Raw genomic sequence first — 13098 nt, 5'->3', positions numbered from 1 at the left:
AAAAGACAAAAATTCACATCTGTGTTTTGACACACCCCACCCCCCTCCCCCGTGTCAACAGAATCGGTTGGGAGTTTTCCATACTCAGTTACCTGAGTAGTGTTTTCAGCTGCTTTAGACGTCAACAGCTTGGACAAGGGCGGCACGGTGGCTCAGTGGGTAGCACTGTCGCCTCACAGCAAGAAGGTCCTGAATTCGATCCCCAGGTGGGGCGGTCCGGGTCCTTTCTGTGTGGAGTTTGCATGTTCTCCCCGTGTCTGCGTGGGTTTCCTCCGGGTGCTCTGGTTTCCTCCCACAGTCCAAAGACATGCAAGTAAGGTGGATTGGACACTAAATTGTCCATGACTGTGTTTGATATAACCTTGTAAACTGATGAATCTTGTGTAATGAGTAACTACCGTTCCTGTCATGAATGTAACCAAATTGTAAAACATGACGTTAAAATCCTGATAAACAAACAAACATTGTGGACATTTTGTCTAACCGATTGCTAGTGTAACTGAGCATCTTTATAGTTTGCTGAGTTTATAAAGAGAGAAATAAACTGTAATGCCTCATATTGCGCGTCATATTTCATACTCTACGCGAATAAAAAATGTTAAATTACGAATGAAAGACGAATGAAACGTCAATTCGACATCATTCTGATCGTGTCATTTTCTGCTCTCTAATAACGCTCCGGCCGTCTTAACCCGCAACACAAGCAATGGGTAAATGTTACGACCAGCTTCCAGCATAGTGATGAAGCGTCACTCCCTACTCCCTACACAGTTTGAAGTTCACTTCATTTGAACATTTTCGTTACCTTTGGATTGGAATCTCACTTAAAATGGTGGAATACCCTACGTAGTGCACTTCACAGGAACGGGTGAATGGAACGCTCCTACAGAATTGGCGCTGATGGTTGAAAGACCTCCTGACTTTAATTTTTAGTAAGAAATGCTGTTATTTGCATTTATTCAGTTTGCATCACGCAGATGATGTGTCAATGAAACACTTGATTGGCTTTCTAACGAGTTAGTGTTTTACTTCACAACCAGGAACATTTTTGAGGTTTTTAATTATAAGCACATTTACAAAATAACAGATTATATTCCTAATGGGACAACACACGGTTATAAATTTAAAAGCATCTGGAAGAACATAAGCTAAGGTAAGCAGTGGTTATGATTTTTTTTGCTGTGTTTTGGATTTTGGCTGCTGTGCCGTGATTTATTGCGCGCTTTTGTTTAGCAATGAAAACAAAACGTATCAGTTTAAGCTTTTAACTGGTACCTTCTTGTTACGGAAATTACATTCATTTGCACAATGACTAGGGAAGTAAACGGCAAAATACAGTAGCTAATCTGTTGTTGTTTATCTGAACTTACATATTATTTGTTTATTTCTACGCTACATTTCCAATATATGTTCTGTTGACTTGTGACTTAACACGGACTCTAGTCTGAAGACTTGTGACTTGATTCAGACTCTAGCCTAAAGACTTGTGACTTGACTCAGACTCTAGTCTAAAGACTTGTGACTTGACTCAGACTCTAGTCTAAAGACTCGTGACTTGACTCGGACTCTAGTCTAAAGACTCGTGACTTGACTCGGACTCTAGTCTAAAGACTCGTGACTTGACTCGGACTCTAGTCTAAAGACTCGTGACTTGACTCGGACTCTAGCCTAAAGACTCGTGACTTGACTCGGACTCTAGCCTAAAGACTCGTGACTTGACTCGGACTCTAGCCTAAAGACTCGTGACTTGACTCGGACTCTAGCCTAAAGACTCGTGCCTTGACTCGGACTCTAGCCTAAAGACTTGTGACTTGACTCGGACTCTAGCCTAAAGACTCGTGCCTTGACTCAGACTCTAGCCTAAAGACTCGTGACTTGACTCGGACTCGTATTTTGTGACTTGCGAACATCTCTGATGCATAGTCAGCATTTGTAATGAATTGTTTGCAATTGCTTTTACATTCTGAGAGCTTTTGGTGTTTATGTGCTTCTTATTGTTCTTTATTGCTGCCATGTTTTTAATTAATAAAACATGTGTTTAGCAACATGAAACTTGATGTGTTTTATATTTTGACAGGCCGCTATATGTTTGTCGGTTATCGACTAATGACGGTCGGTTATTTGCATCCCTGTAATACATTGTTAGGTAATTCTGTTGGTATTCACTCTGTACGCAGTCATTAAAATTTTATACAACTCCCATTGTGAAGCACGTACTCATTCTGCAGCCTCGTGCCTCTCTCTCAGAAAACCTCAGAGCAAAGTGCATCAAAACAGGACACACGAACTACAATTACTGCAATTACAACAGCACTAATAACATGCAAACACAATTAGACCTCTTCAGTACTGTCTACACGCCAGTTCATACCAGAATCCTGGAAACTAATCACACACCAACACACAATTTCATACTCTTTCTCACATTCAGCGGAGCAAATTTGTAGACACCATGCCTGCTTCGAATGCTTTTTTTTATTTAATCTCCTTCATCAGTGTAGGGTCACAACCATGTGTCATTTAACAATAGCAGCACAAAATAAATGTCAGTGTAAAATGTCAGCCTCATTGAATGACAAGGATGGAGAGAATAGAAAACAATACATCACAGAGGTATAACAAGGGAGAGAGTGCCGAGACGAGGTGCAGACATGCAAATTAAAGACATGTTAGATCAAGAAGGCAAGAACTGCCTAACGCTTATTTACAGTTTACAACAAATAAAATGTAAAAATCACAAAAGTACTGATACACAAACTCACTCACTCTTTAAACTGCTTATCCCAATCAGGGTCACAGGGAAGGGGTGGGGGGGGGTTGCTGAAGTCTATCCCAGCTCTGAATGGGCACAAGGCACATAGAAACCATTGCAGGACAGACATACACACAGATACCTTTACATCTTAACACACACACTTGGTAAACTGCATGTCTTTAAACTGTGAGAGGAAACCGTAGTTCCCGGAGGAAACCCACACAGACACAGGAAGACCATGCAAACTCCACAAAGAAAGGACCCAGACCATTCCACCTGGGAATCAAACCCATGTCCTTTTTGCTGTGAGGCGACAATGCTACCCACTAAGCCTCTGTGCCGCACAAACTCAATGCCAAAAAGTTCACTGCAGACAGCATAAACCCAAGATATTTCATGTTTAGTCCAGTCAGCTTCATTTCATGCATTAGTATACAGCCATTCCAGAATTTTAGGCCCAAACATTCCAGAAAAAGTTGGGACAGTAAAGCATTTACCACTTTGTGCCATTCCTTCTCACAACACTTAAAAGACGTTTTGGCACTGAGGATACCACATGAAGTGTTTCAGGTGTTATTCTGTCCTATTTCACCTCTCCACACATACTGTATTTTCTTCTAATAGTTCTATTAGTTCTTCTGTCTTCTTCTGCTTCTTCAACTACTAGAGACCAACAGTTTCCCTTTATAATATGTGCAGCATGCGGTTTTGCATTGTCTTGTTGGAAAATGCATGGATGTCCTTGGAAAAGATGTCATCTTGAAGGCAGCATATGTTGCTCTAAGATCTCAATGTACTTTTCTGCATTAATGCTGCCATCACAGAAGTGTAACTCATCTTTGCCAAGGGCACTGACACAGCCCCATACCATGACAGACCCTGGCTTTCAGACTTGTTGTTGAGAACAGTCTAAGTGGTCCTTTTCGTCTTTGGTCCATTGCTTCCAAAAAATATTTGAAATGCAGATTTGTCTGACCACAATACACAATTCCGCTGTGTGATGGTCCATCCCAGATGCCTCTAAGCCCAGAGAACTTAACAACGCAATTTCATATTGTAGTGTATTACAAAGATTTGCCATAGTAATCCCTTGACCATGAGGGTTATATCAGATATTAATGAATGATATTGATGCAGTGCCGTCTGAGGGATCTGGATCATGGCTACTCAGCTTAATCTTGCGCCCTTGCCCTTTACACAATAAAAATTCCTTGTGATTCCTTAATTTAATGATATTATGCACTGTATGCACTTTATCCTGGTCAGTTTCCCCTGAAATCACTGGGCGCAATGCAGTAACACACCCGGACAAGATGCCAATACATTACAGGACCTGTGCAGTTCCCCCTCCCCCCACTTTTCAAACCATGTCTTTATGCAAACGCCTGGTCAGCCGATAACTACACTGGCGATTCAAACCCTGGATCTAAGATGTGGTGGGCTAGCATGATTTAACACTCTGCCACCAGAGCACCCTGGTAAACCTTTTGTAGGGATTTAATTATTAATGCCTTTACTACCTGGAAACACTAGGTACGAGACAGGGATATACCCTACTACCTACACACATCAATACCCTATCATCACATTTACCACTTTCGAATTTACCTAATCACTTAAAACTTGGACAAGTAGGCATCCAAACTACTCAATGTCATGTTCTGTGAAGAAAACCACTCAGAGGAAACCTACACAAACACACAAGGTTTAAACCCATGTTTTAGCACCAACACTACCTCCTAAATCAGAATGATAAAATCATTAAAATAATCCCATCACTGAACTAACTAATGAACGGCATCTATAAACTGCATGATTGCAAGCATTTAACAACATTCATTACAGGCTATGTCTTCTTAATGCTCTGTGAAACTGTACTATATTACCCTATAACAAACAAGTAGAGAACAGTGTATGAAGAGTATAAGGGGGTGTAAGAATGTGGTGTAATGTAAAAGCATTGCTAAAGGAGCAGTAAATAAGTAAAGGTCATACATCAGTAAAGAAGGAGAGAGCTACAAAGAGGGGGCAGTGTGCTACACACAGCACTAACACTAACTGCAAGTGACAACACCTCTGTCCCCAAGCCAAACACAGTGTGTGTGTGAGAGGGAGAGAGTGTGTACGTAGGCTACAGTTGTATGCCTGCTCTAATTTACTTACATTGTGTGAATTCTGTATTGTCTGAAGCTGGGTGGATGGTGACACTACTACATTTTGAAATCATTAACTGTAAATTAACATAACATTGTTATTCATTATTTAATGTAATATTAAAATTAATGCTATTAAGTATTAGGTAATGTTAATGTATGCAGCTGCTGTTGAACAGACTGCATGGTAAACTCCACACATATGAATTTATGTCATTTAATTATGATAATTGGGATACTGTATTTTGCAACATGACCCAGTATTAAGGAAGGATTCTGCCAATCATGCTGGGCCCCTGAGCAAGGTCTTTAACCCTTAACTGCTCAAAATCGTGTTGTCATAATTGTAAGTCGCTTTGGATAAAAGCATCTGTTAAATTCTGAGAATGTAAATGTCAAACTTATTTGTCTTCTTATTTTACATTTACATTTTCTTAATACAGTGGTTCTGGGAGTGGCGTTGAGTTTAAAAGGAGTTTCAAGGTATTTTTTCCCATAAGGATGTATGGGAAACCTGTTAATGCATTCCATGGTCCCATTGAACTGCATATATTTTATTTATGTAAAATAATGGGGTTGTTTTTGACACTTATACACTGAAAAAAACACAAATATAATATAAAAACACTAAAATAAAAAGCTGATTCTTACAATTTCTCAGAACCCCGAGCTGTAACACAAGTTTAAAAAGTGAAACAGTGAGGAAAATCCAGCTAAACACAGATACATGTGGAGCTTTCAGAGTGGATTTGATGGTTATTCCATACAAATGTAGTTTCGTTTCATACGCACACTTTTTACTGCACAGCGCAAGCCGAGCGCTAAACAAATCGACTGTTCATTGTTAATTTAAAAAACAAACTGAACACATTGAGTTTAAGGTAAATGTTGAGTTTGAGGGTGCAAATTTCTCAACAAAGGGCGTTGAGTTTCAAAGATTTTGAGTTTATGGGACGTTGAGTTACAAGGTACCACTCTACTAAAGATGTTCTAGCCATGCTGTTCTGCAATGACAGTTGGTTAAAAGAACTGTATAAAGGTCGCTCAGGTGGCGCAGCGGTAAAGAAAAAAAAAACACACACTGGAACCAGAGCTGGGATCTCAAATACATCGTACAGCCACATGAACAATGATTGGCCTGTTGTTCAGATAGGGGTGGGATTAAGCCGGATAGGGTCTCTCTCATAACTAATGCAATTACGACCTTTGCTAGCTGATTGATGGCGCCTGAATAGAGATGAGGAAAAAAAGCGCTAAAAGGGCGAAAAAGGAGAGAAAATGCATAAACAAAAATATATTTTTTAAAATTTATAAAAGACAGACTATAATTTTATGCCTTACACGTAGTGCATTATGTAGGGAGAGTAAAGTCATATCAGAGCAACTATACACAGTCTAATAATGAAAGGGTAGAGAAAGATTAGTCTCTAACTGCACAACTATAATAAGTGCTAATGGTACATGTGTGGTAATAAAGAGGCCAGTAAGTTTAAACAGAACTGAAAAATCCCAACAACGCTGCTGCACATACTCCTGTTATTATTACCATGGTAGTGTCAATGCAGTGCTAAGAACAGTCCTTCAGCCAAAAATCATATGGTTAGTGGGAGATCTGCTTTGTTGTTGGTGGTTATCAATGCTTATGAAAGTGCCAGCTCCTACTGTTTAATAAAATGATTTTGGATATATATATATATATATAATTAATATAATTAATGAATATATGAGAGTTCCTCAAAAGGTTTCCGCACTTTTAAAACTCTATTTATTAAGAATTTCAAAAACAAATTACATCACTTTTCTACAGTCACCTTCCAATGCCTTTTTTTTCCAGCATTGTACCAACTTTTTAATGCCATCAGCATTTTTGGTTGAGCGTGTAGCCACTGATGCACCGCTGCTTTCACATCATCACCACATGAAAATCTTCTTCCTCTTAAAGCTTCTTTGAGCAGTCCAAAAAAATGAAAATCGGATGGTGCTAAATCCAGACTATAAGCTCTCTCTCAGTCTCTCAGACACGACCAATTACTACTCCTCCAACCCTCACTGTTTCCAACAAAAATATGTGCAGAAACTTTTTGAAAATCCCTCATCTTTTTTGCTTTAACCTTTGTGGTAAATGTAAATATATTGATTTACATATTGCACTGTCGCCTCACACCAAGAAGGTCCTGGGTTTAATTCCCAGGTGAAGCAGTTCGAGATCTGTCTGTGTGGATTTCCCCCGGGTGTTCCGGTTTCCTCCCACAGATTAAAGTCTCCCTAGGTATGACAGTGTGTGTGTGTGTGTTTGCCCAGTGATAGACTGGCAACCTGTCCAAGGTGTTTCCTGCCTTTTGCCCAGTGAATCAGACCCACTGTGACCCTGAATAGGATAAACCAGTGGTAAAACTGACAATGAATAAATTATTTAACTGCAGTCATCCTTAATTTTAATTCAGACATATAGCTACAGGCTTTGTCTGTTTACTTTATGGAAAAGGTAATGATACTTTTCTACCAGAAAAGTTTCTTTTAGACATTTTGTTTTTTGACATGTAGGCTTAATTTTGGGAAACAGTGTCTTGTTTAGCATTCATCCAGCAACATACTGGCAAGAACCTCCATAAATCAGCTTGCAATGCTCAAACCAGCATTTCTAAGTTCATCTAAATTGTTGAACCTGAGACTAAATCCAACACTGAATGCTTAGATAAGTAACATTTTGTACCTCAGCAGACAGATTATGCCACAGAGTTTATGTCAAAAGCTACACAGCTATTACAAAAACAAACTTTTAAATAAAGAAAAGATATTAAAATTAATGTAAAACACAAGAAACCCACTCACTGCCTGCAGAGCAGCAAAACTAGCATCTTGGTGTAAAGGGGGTTCAGCAAAATCAATTCAGTGTAATACAATATGGCACTGCATTACACATTATGTCAGAAAAAAATGTGGTCACTTCACAGATACATTTTTGTACAAACAATGTAAACCGAACCCCATAAGATGCAACAGTGGCACTTAAGGACCAGTGTCAGTGATTTTGTGGGTGGGGTGTATTTTGTGTTCTTGCCACAATCTATGAATGAAATAATAAGTGGATCTATAAATAGGAGAAACAAACATATAGAGATGATAAGCAGTATTTAATAAACAAGCATGTAAAGCTCTTTTTCCTATCTGTCACTTTTATTTGGATGCATAAATGCAAGTGTAATTGAGATGTGGCTATACAAGGAAAGAAAAGGTTTAAATTTTTGTTTTTGATTTACTTGCTTTTCTTCTATTTTGCTCTACTTTTTTCTATTTTTATTTAGTCCTGTTAGATTTATCCTAAAATAAAAATTAAAAACTGTATCTTTGTATTTTAAACAAAAGTTTGGTGAAAATGGGGCTTCTGTGATAACAAGGCTGTGCTGATTGGCATTTTAGTGCTGCTTAATATTATGCTTTTTAGCCGTTTCAGTTGGCTGCCACTTTAGTTGTGTATGTGTCTGAATCACATATTTTGATTTGCATCAATGACCCTGTGTGTCTTGTTCTGGCAATGATGGATAGTCACTTCTTTTAGTCTTTATGTCTAGATTCAGCTACATCCAGATTAACACTGTCAGTGTAAATACCCACTTAACAGAGATACCAATCCACTGTTTGCACATTTTGGACAAGCAAATATAAAAATTACATATGACACTTCTTAGTTAGCTGAAGCTCAGGACTTGATCTGTTTTGCTGTCTCAGATTAAACAGATGCACATTAGGGAGGTGAGGCCAGGTCCCATTAGATGTGTCAGTGTAGAGTTTGTTTTATCAGGATTTTAACGTCATGTTTTACACTCTTTGGTTACATTCATGACAGGATAAGTAGCTACTCATTACACAAGATTCATCATTTTACAAGTTTATATCAAACGCAATCATGGACAATTTAGTATCTCCAATTCACCTCACTTGCACGTCTTTGGACTGTGGGAGGAAACCGGAGCACCCGGAGGAAACCCACGCAGACACGGGGAGAACATGCAAACTCCACACAGAAAGGACCTGGACCGCCCTTCCTGGGGATCAAACCCAGGACCTTCTTGCTGTGAGGTGACAGTGCTACCCACTTAGCCACCGTGCCGCCCTGACGTGTTTTGCTGTCTTGGATTAAACAGTAGAATGAGATGGTATGAACAGACATAAATTAGGGGGGTGGGGCCAGGTCCCATTGATGTGTCACTGTGGAGCATTATCAATTATCAATAAATGTTATATATACTGTATATATTTTTTTCTTCATAATCAGTAATATTATTGCGCCATTATTACATATGACTGATACATTAAAAAAATCTTCCTGTACCTTCTTGTACCATCCTCTGAGTGATTACAAGGGGCCGGACCCTCAGCATTCGGTCTAACGAAGTGTGAAGTTGAAAACACTTGTGCGCATGTAAAGCGCAATTGCAATAATGAACTGTGGGGCACTATCACACTGGCCCCATGCTTAGAACACTCAGTAACAGATTTACACATGACTACGTCAATACATCATTAGCCGTAAACATCATTTGAGGTCCTCTGATATTCACTATTAATAGCAAGGCAATTTAATTCATCAAGTTGACAATTTAATTCAAAATAAAAAAATCTGTTAAACATGAATTTATTCATGGGTCGGTGGACTTCGACAAAAACTTATTGACAAGTTTGCCTAGATGAAAACTGCTGTGTCTTTTCATTTTAGGCAATGAACATCATTAGTAAATGTGTTTTGCATAATTACAAGGCGAGCTATTCTGGCTGTAGGTAAAGGCACGGAAAGCATTGGGGTTGACAACTTTATCATTATACCAGTTAATGTACCAGTTGTGTAAGATCAAATGCTATTATTAATGATGTCATTTATAGTCCGTTCTCCACTTCTGATAACTCCTGCTGTACATTAATGTGTGCATTTGTGACTTCATTTATGAAGTGCGTTCATTGAGCAAGAAAATACTCACAAAAGTGTGTAGTGTCACTGACAAGTCAGATACTGCTTACAAAGTTTATTGTGCCCAACCAGGCTTTCTGTGCCAGAGACACCACTGGGTACCAAGTATTTATAGTTAAAGGTTAACATACAGTGGGAGACATTTATGTCATAGAACTTTTGTGATTTCAACAATTTCTGCAGCTGCTTTTTGTCTGTGATTAGATAATTTGTTTAAAATGTATTTTACTAAGTGAAATACATTTAAGGTTTTCTGAAAACATATCAAACTATACAGCAACTTAGATGATAAATTTGACATGTACATAACATACGTGATATATAATGTTCTATAGTATTTATCTTTGTGGATTAGCCTTTTAAATCTTTGTTAGTAATTACAATATACACTCCTAACTGTATATCAGAATATGCTTTTCTACCTCACGTACCATTTACTCAGTACCATGTACTGACCAACATTTGTCTCTAGTCTTGTCTCCCTTAATTACTTTTTAGATTAGAAATGTCTTTTTGTGTCTTTATCTGCACTGTGTGTTGTACTGTGTATTGTTCACTTCTGTAAGTCACTCTAGATAAGAGTGTCTGCTAAATGCAGAACATGTAAATGTACTGTCTTGCACTTTTTTTGTTCTGTGTTGCACCCTGGTCCTGGAGGAACGTTGTTTCGTTTCAATATGTACTTGTATATAGCTGAAATGACAATAAAGCTTCTCTTGACTCTCATGACTTGACTCTTGATAATTCACTGGCTGATGACATAAAATGGCAAGTTTAACTGCATTATTAAAAAAAAACAATAGTCTTTTTGACAAGGTCAAAGGAAGAAAGAACTGTCACCTTACTCTAAGAGGACATTTGTGTGGATTTTTAGATGTAACCCAAGAATGACTAAATGACATCCTTCCTTCCTATTCGGCTACCTTTAAACATTGAAACATTTACCTACCTTTAAACATGTCCCTTGCAAGTGTACTCAAACTTCTGAATTCAAGTGTATTTCAACAAGTACACGTTGGCAATCCAGAAATAAAGGTCCAGTGCCCAACTAGAAACTGGACACTGACTCAGAAACACGCCACCCCTGATCAATAATTAAAAAAATGAGCTCTTGGGTAACGGCGGCCACCTGTGTGTGTGTGAACCTGTTCTTTAACCCGCAATAAAGAGACAGAAAACATTTCGACATGCTTGATAAAGACTGAGATAGACATGCAGAACCGCGCACATCACCGCGTCTCTCAGAGAGCGCTCGGGAAGCAGGTATACCCCGCGACTCTCCATTCAGAGCTCCGGTTACTTACGAGTAGTGCTGGGGGAAGCGTTGTGCCCCTGTTACTTCTGCAAACACGCTCCCAATTATCACCGTCTGAACCGAGAAGAACCAGAGGAGACCTGAAGACTGTGCGCACATCGCCATTTTCTCTCAGTAATGCAGAAAGGAGGACAGTCTGGTTGGTAGGTAATTCTCAGTGCTGAAGACTGTGGCTCTCAATGGAGAAATCCGCTGTTCGAAGGTCTGGGATGCGGATTGTGGCGTCTGACGGTTCGAGCCTGGCGTGTCGGACACACTGATGGTGCACTGATGCTGCCGCCGACACTAATGCTGCTGCTACTGCTGCTAATGCTGATGCTCAAACGTATTTCTCTCTACCTCTCTCACACACACTCTCTCATCCTTTCTCTCTCTCTCTCTCTCTCTCTCTCTCTCATCCTTTCACTCTCTCATCCTCTAGAGACGGCAGCGCGCATGAGGCGGAGTCAGCCAATCGCGTCAGGCAAACCGACCCGCCACAAAGTAACACAGTGCTGAGATGAAAACTGACTTCCAAAGTAAAAATCGTGACAGTAAAACTTACAAACACACACACACACACACACACACACACACACATACACACACACACACTAGAGCTGGGTGATATGAGGGTACATTTGGTATGGATTTTTCATATACCGCCATACCATAGCACAATTGAATACGAATACGAATCCTTTATTGTCATTGCACATTGTACTTGTACACTTATACAACGAAATTGAAAATTGTAAGCTTCAATAGGCAGCAAATCATATAATATTGTTCGCCGCTAAAAGCGCTATGAAGACTGGTGCAGATTAGATACAGCTCACTTGTTAACCAAGTAGTGTTAGCATGAGAGTGTTAACAGATGAGAAAGGCTTCCTCGAAATGATGGGAAAAAGTAAACAAAAAGCAAAGAAATGAGCTGTGTCGGCACGGTTAAGCTGTGTTACTACCAGGGTGAAAATACTTCAGTTTAAATGCACTACCGACAATTTACCAACCACCCGAAGCAAGCTGGAAGTGTAGATATACATAGTTGTCCACTTTTCTACAACAGACCTGTGATCAAGTTGTACAATCAGTGGAGTCATACCTTAGTATAACGATATAACTGTACACTTCATCAGTGGTGACAGGGAGACTGCAAAGATTGTTTAATTTGTTAAAGCGAGAGCTAACAGTAATTGTATAATACTTAAATATTATATTAATAATAAACATTCTACCTATTGCACCTGTTTTACACGTTCTGATTCCATCATATTGTGTCATTTTGTGGTGCCAAGCAAACCTTATAGTACTCAAAGCCTTCATTATATACATGGTGAAATGAAAATGTTTTATACTCTATGTACAGTGGTGTTCAAAAAAATAGCAGTCCAACACCATTAACTTGATAAATCACTGTTTTTAGTAGAAGTGATATTTCTACATAGCAAAAAATTTACTTGAAAGTGTAGTAGAGTAATGAAAACAAAACAAACCCAACAATTAGGACATGCATGCCACTCATTCTGAGTAATTGAAGCATTGATTGAAAGGGGGTTCGTTCAAAATAATAGCAGTGAGGAGTTCAATTGGTGAAGTCATTCATTCTGCAGAAGAATGGGTGTCGATTCTGGCCCTTATTTAAGGTAGGAAGGGTGGCAAATGTTGCACATGTTGGTCATAGCGCATATTCTTCTGAAATACTGGGTAAAATGGGTTGTTCCAGACATTGTTCTGATGAACAGCGTACTTTGATTAAAAAGTTGATTGTAGAGGGAAAAACATACAGAGAAGTGCAGCGAATTATAGGCTGCTCAGCTAAAATGATCTCAAATGCCTTGAAGTGACAACCAAAACCTGAAAGACGCGGAAGGAAGCGTGGAACTACTGTTCGACTGGATCAAAGAATAGCCAAAATGGCAAAGGCTCA

At 39.1% G+C, this 13098-nt stretch overlaps 1 protein-coding gene across 1 annotated transcript in view; it reads right to left on the bottom strand.

Annotated features, from left to right (window-relative positions):
• cacna2d2a (calcium channel, voltage-dependent, alpha 2/delta subunit 2a) overlaps positions 1-11472 on the bottom strand; it is a 379664-nt gene extending 368192 nt beyond the window's left edge. Inside the window, exon 1 of the mRNA XM_062996697.1 lies at positions 11179-11472. Coding sequence (XP_062852767.1) covers positions 11179-11294 — 116 coding nt within the window. The 5' untranslated portion in view covers positions 11295-11472. The remainder of the gene's footprint in view (positions 1-11178) is intronic.
• Positions 11473-13098: the final 1626 nt, after the last annotated feature.

This window comes from Trichomycterus rosablanca, chromosome 6, assembly GCF_030014385.1.
Source record: "Trichomycterus rosablanca isolate fTriRos1 chromosome 6, fTriRos1.hap1, whole genome shotgun sequence".
Lineage (NCBI taxonomy): Eukaryota > Metazoa > Chordata > Actinopteri > Siluriformes > Trichomycteridae > Trichomycterus > Trichomycterus rosablanca.
This window is presented reverse-complemented; position numbering and strand designations above follow the sequence as displayed.